This window comes from Microcaecilia unicolor, chromosome 9 (genome assembly GCF_901765095.1).
Source record: "Microcaecilia unicolor chromosome 9, aMicUni1.1, whole genome shotgun sequence".
Classification (NCBI taxonomy): domain Eukaryota; kingdom Metazoa; phylum Chordata; class Amphibia; order Gymnophiona; family Siphonopidae; genus Microcaecilia; species Microcaecilia unicolor.
The window spans coordinates 206,860,251-206,875,307 of NC_044039.1; the positions used below are offsets into that span (position 1 = coordinate 206,860,251).

At 42.9% G+C, this 15,057-nt stretch overlaps 1 protein-coding gene across 1 annotated transcript in view; it reads right to left on the minus strand.

Annotated features, from left to right (window-relative positions):
- SLC24A4 (solute carrier family 24 member 4) overlaps window positions 1–15,057 on the minus strand; it is a 198,162-nt gene that overhangs the window by 40,046 nt on the left and 143,059 nt on the right. Inside the window, exons 10-11 of the mRNA XM_030214085.1 lie at window positions 14,342–14,514; window positions 5,177–5,327 (exon numbers count right to left, since the gene is read on the minus strand). Coding sequence (XP_030069945.1) covers window positions 5,177–5,327; window positions 14,342–14,514 — 324 coding nt within the window. The remainder of the gene's footprint in view (window positions 1–5,176; window positions 5,328–14,341; window positions 14,515–15,057) is intronic.

The following is a 15,057-nucleotide window of genomic DNA, read 5'->3' on the forward strand; positions in this document are numbered from 1 at the left end:
CAAGATCCCTCTCCCCGCCCGTGCCTATCGTGTTAGGGAATATTTGAATTCCCTACTTTTCAAGATATACTGTTACTACTAGTCATTTCATAAAGACCCATGGCTGGTGCCACAGAAAGACCAAATGGGTAGCACCCTGTACTGATAATGTGCTATGCCTAGAGTAGCATGCAGGCTTATATGTTAACGACATCTCTTCAAACTAGCTTACCCTAACGAACCTACTTAATCCTATCAGCCCACTTATATAACTCCGTTCTGACAATGACACTGCCTCTGACACTGATTATACCTTTAACCTTGTCTCCTAATACTCATCCTCTAATCGTTTCTTCTCCATCTTCTTATTCCATCCCGCTCCCACTCTCCTGTCCTCTTACCAATCTATCCTTGTTTATCTTCCCATATCCAACCCATATATTCTTCAAACCTTAATATTATTATTATGTTATTGTAGTTTGTAATTACAGGACTCTGTAATGCTTTTTTTCTTCGCTATGTAAGCCGCATTGAACTTGATGTATGTGGGAAAGCGTGGGGTACAAGTGTAAGAAATAAATATAAATTGTTATAAGGGTATATGCATTTTTGAGGTCCAATGAGGCAATCTTCTTGACTCAAAAGGATAGTTGCTAGGTAAGGCATTTTGAATTTCTGGGGAGGAATCTGTTCATGTCCCTGAGGTCCAGAATGTGGTGAAGTTCTTCTGCGTTTTTTCAGTATAAGGAAATACCTTGAATGAAACCCCTTATTCCTCTAGAAAGAAGGAACCTCTTCTACGGATCTGATGCTTAACAGGGACTGTACTTTCTCCTGTAGTAAAACTATTTGCCATCTTTGTAAGCTCATATGGGGGGATTCCTTTGGCATGGTGAGGAACCTTAATCGGTGTCCATTCTTCATGCATAACCCACAGTTGTCCAAGGTGATCTGGATCTAGCTGCTGTAGGAAGATGTTAAAATATTCAACCACAAGCAAGTAGGCTAGAGCTGATTTGGAGAAACAGTTGAGCTTGGATTCTGAAGTCAGACGAGACACCAATGGCTTTGGCTGATTAGCTGTCTGAGGCTTTTGGTCAAGCTGTTGTTGCACTTGTTATCTTTGTCTAGAAAACTGTTGGTAGAGGTATTGTTTGTCTCCCATAATGGGAAAATTGAGGCCTCCTGGAAGGTGCGAGGTCCACCGAGATAGCAATCAACATCTGTAAAGTGGCATAACGATCCAAGTTTATGATGTCCAATCTCTTTTTGCATCCTCTCTCTAAAAAGGCCATTTCCTCTGGTGGGCATCTTCTTTGAGGCCAGAGTATCATAAACGGCAAGTCTATGAACCGATACAGAAGTTGCACACAATCTTGAGGCATATTCAGAGACTGTGTATGTGGAATTTATTCAAACTACAAAAATTGTTAGAGAAAAGGATCTAAACTGTCTAACGACACAAAAAAATAAAGATTCCTTATATAATGGTAAATGAGCAGCTGATAGCTTGGATCTTCTTGAGGCTTCTTCCTCCCTTTATATTATTTTCATTGCTCATTTACCATTATATAAGATTTATGAGGAAAATATTAACATTTGCCACATTCTTCTACTTCTAATAAGTGTGCTTGGATTTCTTCTTTTGAGTCCACAGATATACGTTGACATCCTTTCACATATCTATTTGGTAGGCTGCCATTTCTTGCATTAAACACAGAGCTATCTTGGTTATCTAATCAAGAGTCCTAGGGTATTTCCCTGGTAAAATACTGCAGTAGTGTTGAGATCCTTTTGTATTTTTTCATTGCTACTACTACTTATCACTTCTATAGCACTACAAGGCATACGCAGCGCTGTACACCATGCATGAAAAGACAGTCCCTGCTCAAAGAGCTCACAATCTAAATAGGACAGGCAAACAGACAGAACAATTAAGAGGTAAGGGAATTAAAGAGGTGGGGATAAAAGGGGTAAAGGGCAAGTGAGTAGTGGTTAAGAGTCAAAAGCAGCGTTGAAGAGGTGGGCTTTTAGCCTGGATTTGAAAACGGCCATTGCTGATTGCACAATTACAGACTGCTAGGACAAGTGTGCCTTGTTAAAAGCCTGAGTCAGTTTGTACTTTTATTTAATAAATCTAACTTTTTTTGGCAACAGGCTAAACTGCTGCTGGGATTTTCCAGGCACTAGTCTGCAAGTCTAGAAGTAACCTGAGTTTGGGCAGAGCATTGGCCAACGTCATGATTTATGCATAAACTTTTATACTTGTTTCGAGGCTGGTATAAATTTCTGCAGCTGACAATTTTATACAGATAAACAGGCACCTTTGTGTCTTATGGGTCCTTTCCCTAAGGGGCGTTGAAAAATGGCCTGTGGTAGTGTAGGCGCGGGTTTTGGGTGCATGCACATCCATTTTTCAGCGCGCCTGTAAAAAAAATGCCTTTTTAAAATTTTTGCCAAAAATGGACTTGCGGCAAAATCAAAATTGGCGCGTGTCCATTTTGGGTCTGAGACCTTACCGGTAAGATCTCATGCATTAACCGGGCGGTAATGACATACGCGCATAGAATGCCACTTGATGTGCACCCGCTACGCGCGTCAGAAAATAAAAATTATTTTTCAAGACACGCATCAAAAATGAAATTACCACAAGGGCCACGTGGTAACTCCATTTTGACGAACGTTGGGCGTGCGTAGGTGCCTACGTGGTTTAGTAAAAGGGCCCCCTTAATGTTCAGCATTCCACACAGTCGACCATAACAGCGAAAAGCAGTTCTTCAGGAAATGGTGAGCCTCACTTCTGTCATAGAGGGGCACAGTGAACAGCACTTCTTGAGAGGAATAAAGCTGGTATGTAGATAAAGCAACAAGATAGAGAGGGGCTAATTTATATCACCACTTAAATGCAAACATGACTACAACCAGTGACATGAAGGTTAAGGCCACGATTTTGCAGGAAACTCAAGTTCCTCAACCATCGGATCACTTACACCACCGTAAATGAAGATGCACATCTCCGACCAAAATACAGTTTTTAAACTACATAATTGAGTGATAAAAAATCACATATTAACTCTTGACAGATCAACCGCCAGGGATTCTGTTAATTAAAATACAATCTGCAATTTCACAAATTATTGCTTCAACAGTAGGACTGTTTAAAGAACAAATGCTTATGCTTAATTAAACTTGATATAACCCCCTTTCAAACACAAGAGGAGTGGAGGAGTGGCCTAGTGGTTAGGGTGGTGGATTTTGGCCCTGGGGAACTGAGGAACTGAGTTCGATTCCCACTTCAGGCACAGGCAGCTCCTTGTGACTCTGGGCAAGTCACTTAACCCTCCATTGCCCCATGTAAGCCGCATTGAGCCTGCCATGAGTGGGAAAGCGCAGGGTACAAATGTAACAAAAATAAAATAGATACTATTGGAGATTCTACATGGAATGTTGCTACTATTGGAGATTCTACATGGAATGTTGCTACTATTGGAGATTCTACATGGAATGTTGCTATTCCACTAGCAACATTCCATGTAGAAGGCTGCGCAGGCTTCTGTTTCTGTGAGTCTGACGTCCTGCACGTATGTGCAGGACGTCGGACTCACAGAAGCAGAAGCCTGCGCGTCCACATTGGTGACCTGCAAGGGCCGACTTCTACATGGACTGTTGCTAGTGGAGGAGTGGCCTAGTGGGTTAAGGTGGTCGACTTTGGTCCTGAGGAACTGAGTTCAATTCCCACTTCAGGCACAGGCAGCTCCTTGTGACTCTGGGCAAGTCACTTAACCCTCCATTGCCCCATGTAAGCCGCATTGAGCCTGCCATGAGTGGGAAAGCGCGGGGTACAAATGTAAAAAAAAAAAAAAAAAAGTGGTGCACAAAAATCATAAGTACATAAGTACATAAGTACATAAGTAGTGCCATACTGGGAAAGACCAAAGGTCCATCTAGCCCAGCATCCTGTCACCGACAGTGGCCAATCCAGGTCAAGGGCACCTGGCACGCTCCCCAAACGTAAAAACATTCCAGACAAGTTATACCTAAAAATGAGGAATTTTTCCAGTCCATTTAATAGCGGTCTATGGACTTGTCCTTTAGGAATCTATCTAACCCCTTTTTAAACTCCGTCAAGCTAACCGCCCGTACCACGTTCTCTGGCAATGAATTCCAGAGTCTAATTACACGTTGGGTGAAGAAAAATTTTCTCCGATTCGTTTTAAATTTACCACACTGTAGCTTCAACTCATGCCCTCTAGTCCTAGTATTTTTGGATAGCGTGAACAGTCGCTTCACATCCACCCGATCCATTCCACTCATTATTTTATACACTTCTATCATATCTCCCCTCAGCCGTCTCTTCTCCAAGCTGAAAAGCCCTAGCCTTCTCAGCCTCTCTTCATAGGAAAGTCGTCCCATCCCCACTATCATTTTCGTCGCCCTTCGCTGTACCTTTTCCAATTCTACTATATCTTTTTTGAGATACGGAGACCAGTACTGAACACAATACTCCAGGTGCGGTCGCACCATGGAGCGATACAACGGCATTATAACATCCGCACACCTGGACTCCATACCCTTCTTAATAACACCCAACATTCTATTCGCTTTCCTAGCCGCAGCAGCACACTGAGCAGAAGGTTTCAGCGTATCATCGACGACGACACCCAGATCCCTTTCTTGATCCGTAACTCCTAACGCGGAACCTTGCAAGACGTAGCTATAATTCGGGTTCCTCTTACCCACATGCATCACTTTGCACTTGTCAACATTGAACTTCATCTGCCACTTGCACGCCCATTCTCCCAGTCTCGCAAGGTCCTCCTGTAATCGTTCACATTCCTCCTGCGACTTGACGACCCTGAATAATTTTGTGTCATCGGCGAATTTAATTACCTCACTAGTTATTCCCATCTCTAGGTCATTTATAAATACATTAAAAAGCAACGGACCCAGCACAGACCCCTGCGGGACCCCACATATAATCAGTATCAAAGAAAGCAAAGAATTACAAACACAAGTCAGGAAAGGAAAATAAAAAAAGAAAGAAAGAAGGAAGAGAAAGAGAGAGAGAAAAATCAGTTTTAAGTGGGTGATCTGGGTTCAGTTCCCAAGTCATATATCTGCTCCTTGAGCTATTTGGGACCAGAAATGCTGTTTCTGCTCTCTTTTTCACACTTAGTTACTCATGTCTGTGGCTTACCTGGAATTGAAAAAGGAGACAAATAATTTGACTCATTCTCTTCCTCTACCTCTTCTTTATCCACAGGTACATTTCCATTTTCAGTGGTTTCCAGTTTCCCCTCCAAGCTTTTCATGTTCATTCCATTGGCACACTGGAGAAGTCTTTGACGCTGCACCCCAAGATAAAACATATTTTAGTTAATCCTACAGGCACTAAGACACAGAAACTAATGATATGCCTCCTCCCCCTGCCATTACCCTCTAAGTAATCGAAAAGATAGACAATATGTTTTATTTATTTTTTTTCAGTTAAAGCAGGAAAGTACAGCCCAGTTTGTCCTTCCACTTCTCAACGTTTCATAGAGCAAGCAGGAAAATGACTGCAAAGTATTTTTCTAACATCTTTTGAATGATCCCTGCCAGAAAAAGTAGAGTAGCCTAATGGTTAGTGCAATGGCCTGAAAACCAGAGGAAGCGGTTTCAATTCCCACTGCAGCTCCTTCTGACTCTGGGTGAGTCACCTAATTCACCACTGCACCATTTACAAAGGAAGGACCTGTAAACCTCTTTGATTATAACCACAGAAAAACAGTATATCAAGTCCCATCCCCTTTATCTATTTGAGATTCTACGTGGAATGTTGCTACTATTTGAGATTCTACATGGAATGTTGCTAGTGGCATAGGCGCCCAGTATCGAAGGCTTGAGGCGTAGCGAACCGGCTCCTCCCCCTCCCTCTGGATCCGGTCCCTCACGTTACCGACCTGACTCTTCGGAGCTCAGCTGTCAGCGCTAACTCTCCCCCGCTGGCGCTGCCAGCGTTCGCGCTTGAAAAATGGCCGCCGAGACTTCCAGAGGCAGCCTCACGAGACTTCTGCTGAAGTCTTGGAGGCCGCCCTGTAAGTCTCAGTGGCCATTTTGAAGCGCAAACGCCGGCAGCGCCAGCGGGGGAGAGTTAGCGCTGGCAGCGGGCTGGCAAGACTGCCTGCCCCGAAGAATTCGAAGAGTCAGGTCGGTGTGAGGGACCGGGACCGGATCCGGAGGGAGGGAGGGAGAATTCACCGTAGAACTCAAGAGGGGGTGGCAGGGGAGAGAAGGGCGTCGCAGGGCATTTGTGGATGGAGGGGAGAGAAGGGTCGCTGGGTATAATGGGTTCATGCAGGGCAGGGGAGAGGAGGGTCACCGGGTATGGGTGCATGCAGGGCAGGGGAGAGGAGGGTCACTGCTGGACATGGGTGGATGGAGGGCAGGGGAAAGAGGGTTGCTGTGTATGGGTGCTTGCAGGGGGAGAGAAGGGTCACTGGACATGGGTGGATGGAGGGCAGGGGAGAGGAGGGGAGAGAGAAGAAATGCTGGACATGGATAGAGGGGAGGGAAGAGTGAGGAAGGAGATGAGAGGAGAAAACTGCACATGGATGAAGAAAATAGGCAGAAGCTGAGGACAAGAAATGAAGAAAGGAGGAAAGAAAGAAATGGAAAGGAAGCCCTGGAAACGGAGTTAAGAGGACAGATAGCAGCAGAATCGGATACTGGGCCAGCATGATCAGAAAAACAAAGTCACCAGACAACAAAGGTAGAAAAGTTCATTTTATTTTCATTATAGTGTTTGGAATATGTCCACTTTGAGAATCAGGTGCTCAACATTAAAAGTTTATATTTATTTACTTATTTATGGCATTTTATCCCACATTAAATATGAATTAGGATGTTTTGTGGCTCTACATGAGAATTGTGATGATATGATCCCTTGTTTCATATTGTTGACGGTCTGCGTTTTCCGTATGGGTGGTATATTGGTGTATTAGGTTCTGCCCAGTGTAATATTTATGGTACAGTAAGGTTCTGAGTGTGTTTTTGCACAAAGTTGTGCATAGTGTTTTGCAGTTGAGCGATTGTGGTTAGTATATGCTTTGAGCAACCACTTTATTCTTTGACATATGATACATATCTAATATCTATATTTAATAAAAGTTATTAATTGTGACTTATTTTTATTTACTTTTTCTGTGTGTTATCAGACAATTATGGATTTAAGCTCCACCCCTAACCCCACCCCCTTTAGCCTCCCCAAACAGTTGGGCCACCGACCGCCTATGGCTAGTGGAGGAGTAGCCAAGTGGTTAGTGAAGTGACCTTTGACCCTGGGGAACTAGTAGCAACATTCCATGTAGAATTTCAAATAGGGAAAGGGAAATGGGACTTGATATACCGCCTTTCTGAGGTATTTTGCAACTACATTCAAAGTGGTTTACATATATTCAGGTTCTTACTTTGTACCAGGGGCAATGGAGGGTTAAGTGACTTGCCCAGAGTCACAAGGAGCTGCAGTGTGAATTGAACTCAGTTCTCTAGGATCAAAGTCCATTGCACTAACCACTAGGCTACTCCTCCAATCATTCCACCAATAAGAGCCAACCTCATCAGTGATGTCACAATAGCTTGATTGCCCGAAACCTGGCTCACTTCTGATATTGTGATGTCATAAGGGAAAGGGGGGAAAGGGAAATGGGACTTGATATACTGTCTTTCTGAGGTTTTTGCAACTACATTCAAAGCAGTTTACATATATTCAGGTACTCATTTTGTATCAGGGGGCAATGGAGGGTTAAGTGACTTGCCCAGAGTCACAAGGAGCTGCAGTGTGAATTGAACTCAGTTCTCTAGGATCAAAGTCCACTGCACTAACCACTGGACTACTCCTCCAATCATTCCACCAATAAGAGCCAACCTCATCAATGATGTCACAATAGCTTGATTGCCCGATACCTGGCTCACTTCTGATATTGTGATGTCATAAGGGAAAGGGAAATGGGACTTGATATACCACCTTTCTGAGGTTTTTGCAACTACATTCAAAGTGGTTTACATATATTCAGGTACTTATTTTGTACCAGGGGCAATAGAGGGTTAAGTGACTTGCCCAGAGTTTTTGTGGCATATACACTTACAGCTTAATTCATGCTAAACTGTTCCACACAACACTGTATGCGCTAACACTAGCATATACCTTATTTAAATAACGTAATATAATTTAAAATGTGGAATTGTTTTATTATTTGTTTAAAAATCATTAAATTTTGTTTATTCTGAAAGTCAATTTTTTGGTCCTGTCATTGGTTAGCCAGGCTCATATTCCCACCTTTTTGGTTGCATAACTGTTTCAAGAGCAGGGGTTACATATTTGAGTTCATGCTAAGACCTAAAAGCATCTAACTGCATTTTGAAATTCCCTTTGCTAGCTAGTCAAAAAGCAAAAAGGCCAGTTAGCATAATGGATTATATCCTCATTCTGTCCCTGCTGCAGAAAACTGGTACCCCAAATATAAAGCCTAGACACCATCTCCCCTTCAAGGACCCTCCAACATCAAGCTACATGATGCAAGGTTTCACATCAGGAGTCACCAACCTAGAAAAGGAATCTAGGTGTCATCGTTGATACGTTGAAACCCTCTGCTCAGTGTGAGCAGCGGCTAAGAAAGCAAATAGAATGTTAGGTATTATTAGGAAAGGAATGGAAAATAAAAAAAAGAGGACATGCTAATGCCTTTGTATCACGCCATAGTGCAACCACACCTCGAATATTTTGTGCAATTCTGGTCACAACATCTCAAAAAGGTGAAATTATGCCTTACCTGCTAATTTTCTTTCCTCTAGACCCTGCAGACCAGTCAAGACACTTGGGTTATGAATGCCTACCAGCAGAAGGAGACCGAGAACACCTGAGTTTGGATATAGTATATCTATCCTGTGCAGAACCCAACCAAACAGTATATAGATAACAAAGCAGAAAAAGAAATGAAGAAAGAAAAACATGCACAACAACTTATCCAACTCCTCCGGAAAGAGCATGGAACCTTTAAAGAGAAGAAAACACAACTTGGACTTGGAAGCAGAATCTGCGGCCCAACCCTGTAGCCAGAATGCCTGCCGCGCAGCCACAACGAGGGACATATTCTTCACCGAAGCACACAGGAAGTCATAAAGGGCATCAGCCAAGAAAGAGGAGCCCATCTTCGGCTTGGCCAACTCCTGCACCAAACCAGCTCTAACACCAAATCATCCAACATCTTTTCTGCCCAGCAAAAACAAGCTTGAGCCACAAGACCCCCACAGATGGATGCCTGCAGCGCCAGCACCGATAAATCAAAGCTACACTTGAGAAGAGATTCCATCTTCCTATCCTGGGAGTCACGAAGGGCCGCACCACCATCCACCGGGATGGCAGTCGTTTTAGTCACTGCCGTCACCACCGAATCCACAGTGGGAGACTTCAGGGACTCCCTATCCTCCTGTGGAATTGGATAAAGCTTAGCCATGGCCCGAGCAACTTCACAAGGGGTATCCAGCGAATTTCACTTTGCCAAGACCATGTCCCTGAGATCCTTATTCATAGGGAAAGACTGCGGCAGATGCCGGATCCCCTTAACCAGAGGATCCACCTGCTTTGCCTCACCCGTGGGAGCCCCTGCGGGTTCAAACTTAAAAATCGCAGAGACGTAGACAATTAGCTCTGCCAACTCATCACAAGCTACAGTTTAAGATCTGTGCTCATAAGGCTGAGATTTCCTGTATTGAATTCAAGGTCCAATGGAAAAATATTATGATGTAAAAGTTGATCAATTCTATCAGAGTAAATAACAATGAATGAAAATCCACTATTCCAACACAGATGTGATCAGAAGACAGGAGTGGCCTAGTGGTTAGGGTGGTGGACTTTGATCCTGTGGAACTAAGTTCGATTCCCACTTCAGGCACAGGCAGCTCCTTGTGACTCTGGGCAAGTCACTTAACCCTCCATTGCCCCAGGTACAAATAAGTACCTGTATACAATATGTAAGCCGCATTGCGCCTGCCATGAGTGGGAAAGCACGGGGTACAAATGTAACAAAAATAAATAAAGCTTTCTGGTGTTTGTGATTTTAATTTTAAAAAGACAACCGTAAGATGTAAAATATTTGAGATAACAATATGCCTATCAAGTTTCAAGTTTATTAAGAATTTACTATCCCACCATCATACCATGATTTCTAGGAGGCTTGCACTCTAAGAAAAAGAGGAAGAAAAAAGAAAGGAGAGGGGGAGACTTGACTGGACAAGGGTAAGAGGGGGATGAACTACAATGCAGATAGGATAGAAAGGTATTGTGCATGAGGGGGATAAATCGTTCAGGCTCATCTCAGGACCGGATAGCTTTCAGGTAGCAGAGCTATAAGCAAGAAAGTTTTGAGTTCTGTTTTAAATTTATTTATTTATTTTTCAATCATAATACTCAACACAAGTATCCACTTGTTACATGAAACTTTGGGAGAATACATCTGAAAAAATTATTACAATAAAGGAAAAGAAGAAAAATATAATAAGAAAAATAATAATCCCTTCCTTAGACCACCAATGTCAGGAGAGTGGCTAGTAAAACAAGGAGATCAAATTAGAATTAGGTATACATTAAAATTAAGAAGTAAGGCCCAAGCCTGAATTTTAACCACAGCTATATAATCTTAAGCAACTGATTAAGTGGATATTACATTACTAGTCACCCTCTTCAGGTCGAGAAAGGCTCTAAGCTGTTCTGGTGCAAACCCCTCCCCCCAAAAATATTTCATTCCCAAATACTGCATCATACATTTACAAGGGCACGCCAGTAAAAAAGTTGCACCCAACGTCTTTACTTCTTCTCTCATATTCAGGAAGCGCTTTTGTCTGTCTTGAGTAGATTTAATAACATCTGGAAATAGCCACAATTTGTGTCCACAAAACTTTTTCTGAGCATTCTTAAAGTACAATTTCAAAATCGCATTAAAGTCCTGCTTGAATACAAATGATACTAGTAATGTGGCTCTGTTGGTAACGTCAGATAATGAATCTTCTAAAATCAAGGAAATATCTCTTAAATCATTAAACTTCTCTTCTTCCTGAACCTGCTCAAAATCTTCAGGAGACCTTCCTAATTTCTTCTTCATAGGCAAAAAATATATCTTGTTAATAGGAGGAATAAGCTGAGGAGAAATCTTTAAAATTTCAATAAGGTATTTTTTAAACAGTTCCAATGGAAGGACTCCAACAGGCCTTGGAAAATTTAAGATCCTCAAATTCAAATGTCTATTGTAATTTTCAATTTGCTCAATTTTCCAATGAATAACCAAATTATCTTTCATAGTAACTGCTACATTATCTTTAAGCTCAGAAATACCAATTTGAGATTTTTGTACCTGTTCCATGAAATCTTGCTTTAATTTATCCACCAACTTAGAAAGATGCTCCACTGTAGAGACCAAATTTGCAGTTTCCTGTGTTGATCTTGCAACGGAAGAGTTCAGCCTCTTAAGTGCCTGCCAGAGGGTGTCCAGTATAACCATCATGGGAGGGTTCAATATTCCCTTCATTTCAGAAGTTACAAACTCCATCAGAACTTGGTCAAGAGAACTGCCATCACCAGAGGCCAGGGCCGCCGATAGGGGGGGGCAGGGGGGACAAAATTCCCTGGGTCTGGGACTCCAAAGGGGGCCCGGCACCACAGTCCCCGATCTCACCCGCTTTTGGCCCCACCCCCGACGCAGTCCCTACCCGCCCTCCTCCGTCTGCCACCGGGCCGGGCCCCCTGCATTGAAATCATCACAGCGCCTCACCTGTCACCTCCGTGACTGAAAGCGCAGCAGCGGCAGATCGGATTTGCCTCCCTTTGGGCCTTCCCTCCCTGTGTCCCGCCCTCGTCTGATGCAACTTGGATAAATGGGGAGAATGCAGTGGTGTACCAAGGTGGGGCGGTGGGGGCGGTCCGCCCCAGGTGCATGCCGCTGGGGGGGAGGGTGCCGCGCGCCTGTCAGCTCTTCATTTTCATGCTCCCTCTGCCCCGGAACAGGTTACTTCCTGTTCCGGGGCAGAGGGAGCATGGAAAAGAAGAGCCGACAGGTGCGTGGCACTCCCCCCCCCAGCGGTGTGCACCCGGGGGGGGGGGTTCTTTCGCCGGGGGGGTCTCGCTGTTCGGGGGGGGCTGCACCCGGGGGGGGGGCGGGGCGCATCGGTGATCCGCCCCGGGTATCAGCGCACCTAGGAACGCCACTGGGAGAATGTCATCTGCATAAAAGCAAGTTGAAATTTCTGAAGTCTGACTAAGAGCTGAGAGGGGACTGAGAAACTGATTGAAAAATCAGAGGAGAAAGAACTTAACCCTGAGGGACACCACAGTGAAGTTCCCTGTAGTCTGAGGACAATGAGGAAGTGATGACTGAAAAGAATGATGAGATAGAAAAGAAGTGAACCAGGAAAGAACCTCACCAGAAATGCCCAGGACGGAAAGATGGGAGAGAAGTAGAGAGTGATTAACTAGGTCAAAAGCCGCAGAAAGGTCTAGAGACTGCCAAGTCAATTTTCTGAATGAATTCTACTGAGAAGGGCTGCCATCATTGTCTCTGTGCTAAAGTGAGCACTGAAGCCCTACTGCCGCGAGTGCAGGGCTAGTATTTTGTCCGAGAAGGACGTTGATTAAACATGACTTTTTCAAGGACTTTGGACGTGAAAGAGAGATGGAGACAGGACGACAGTGACTTGGGTATGCGTATATTTTTATGCAACCCACATTTATGTATCTTCAGGGGCAAAGTTTGAGAGGAATTTAGACAGACTCATGAGGTACACATGTAGCTTATAAAATATGTACCTAGGCATGTATTTTACCTACGTATATTTACACCTTTTCCCAAGAAGGAATAAATGTACACGCTTCAGTTTAGTTGGAATTTTGTCAACTTTTGTGATGCTATTTTATAAAAACACAGATTTCTTTAGAAAAAAAAAGGATATGTCTCTATCACACAGCCTCAAATCAGGTGCTTACTTGGCCTCACAGCTTAGCCTCTTTGGGAGCAATTCTATAAGTGAACACTTTCATTTTAGGCACCCTGAGCCCACAAAGTAAGAGCCTATCCTATGCTAATCAGCCTGCCACCCAAGAATGCATTAAGACTATCCCATTCATACCTTAACCTTCATTATCCAACCTGCAATGGGCTGAAGTATAAAAACCACATATACTTCATCCTTCATCAGGTCACAATTATGGAACTCCTTTCCAAAAGCTATTAAAACAATTCACAATCATCTACATTTCAGAAAATCTCTTAAGACTTATTTGGAAAAGCCTACCCCAAAGACTCGGCATGTGTCTCCACCTCTTGATTCATATCAGTATAATGACAATTTTGGACTCATCCACCCTTCCTCCTCTCCCCTGGTTTCCTTGTTCCTTTCTTTCCTTCCCCATCCTCTCCATTATTTCTTATGTAGGTTTAATGTTGTATTAGCTTAATTTACTGTATTGGCGCCCGCCTTTGCGGTGCAATGTAAGCCACATTGGGCCTGACACAGTTGGGAAAATGTGGGGTATAAATGAGATAATAAATAAATAAATAAATGGAACTTAGGCCCACAAGTTCCATTTACAGAATATTAGTACAACCCTGTATCACTTACACCAGCCATAGAGCTGACCTAAGTGTGTGAAGTTAAATGTGGCAGGGACGTGCATAACTTACAATATTCTGTAAGTTACAAGTATAAATGGGAGTCCTGCCTATGTGTACACCTCCCTTGAAAATGCATGCTAAGTAAGTTAAGTGGGTATTTGCAGAACAGCATTTAGGTTTCCTGCTAACACTTCTGAGTGTGTGTGCAGACATACACATTTAAGTGCTAGTATTCTAAATATTTATGCACAGAAATGTAGGTGCCTAGATTGTAGAATTGCCCTTCACAAGTGTAAAGGGAACTGGGAAGTCTGAATTACAGGTATCAAATAAGTTCATATTATTACAGAAAATATAATAAATTGTGGCATTGGTTGAATTGTCCAAATATATTAACGGAAGGACCATGAAAATCATTGCTGTTTACTTATCTACTAATTGATTTTCAATACCGAAAGATCTAAGGGCCCTGTTTACTAAGCAGTAATATAGGCGCATTAACATTTTTAACACACGTTAACCATGTATGTGCCTACAATAGCCCTATAGGCGCCTACATGGTTAGTAGGCGCACTAAAAACACTAACGCACCCTAGTAAACAGGGCCCTAAGTTTTGTAAAATAAACAAAATTCTTCATTTAGAAGTCCTTTGGATCTACAGTTCTTAAAGTTTCAACTCTGATAACCCTTCAAGCTTTGTGCTTCTGAACACATACTGTACCTCATTAATTATGAGCCTGCTGGCCATCCGTAGTCGTGTTCTCGGTCCAAACTTATTGGTAATCATTATTCGTAAACCAGCTTCTGGGAATCTGAACTTGGGAGGACTAGAGCAAATGATTTCATCCACCATCACTACAGAGTTCTTGCCATGGTACTGCTGCTTTACTTTTACTGTTAATCACAAAGGGTTATATTAATTCCATCATGAAATAAACACTGTTGCAGTCCATATCTGTGACCTTTTGTTTATGGTAATTTAAATAGGTTGCAATTGACAATATTATCTTTATTTTATTTATTTGAACATGTAGACCAGTATGTTCCTTTCATGCTCTGTCCTCTTCTGAATGGGTATTTGGGCATTACAGTTGCATTCTTACACTGAAGGAGTAGCCAATAGGATAGAGCAATGGGCTGACAATGAGGGACGTGTGGTTCAAATCTCACAGCTGCTCATGGTGATCTTGGGCAAGTCATTTAACCCTCCACTGACTCACGTATAAATTTAGATTGTAAGTCTTCTAGAGACAGTGAAATACCGAGTGTACCTGAATGCAACTCACCTTGAGCTACTACTAAAAAAAAATGCAAGCTAAATCTAAATAAATAAATTGTGTGCTGAGGTTTCTCTTTCTTTGGGTCCATGACATCACCATCCATACGAGCTGTTTCTTGCAGCTGTCAGGGTGGTAATGTGTCTTGACCAACATTTCA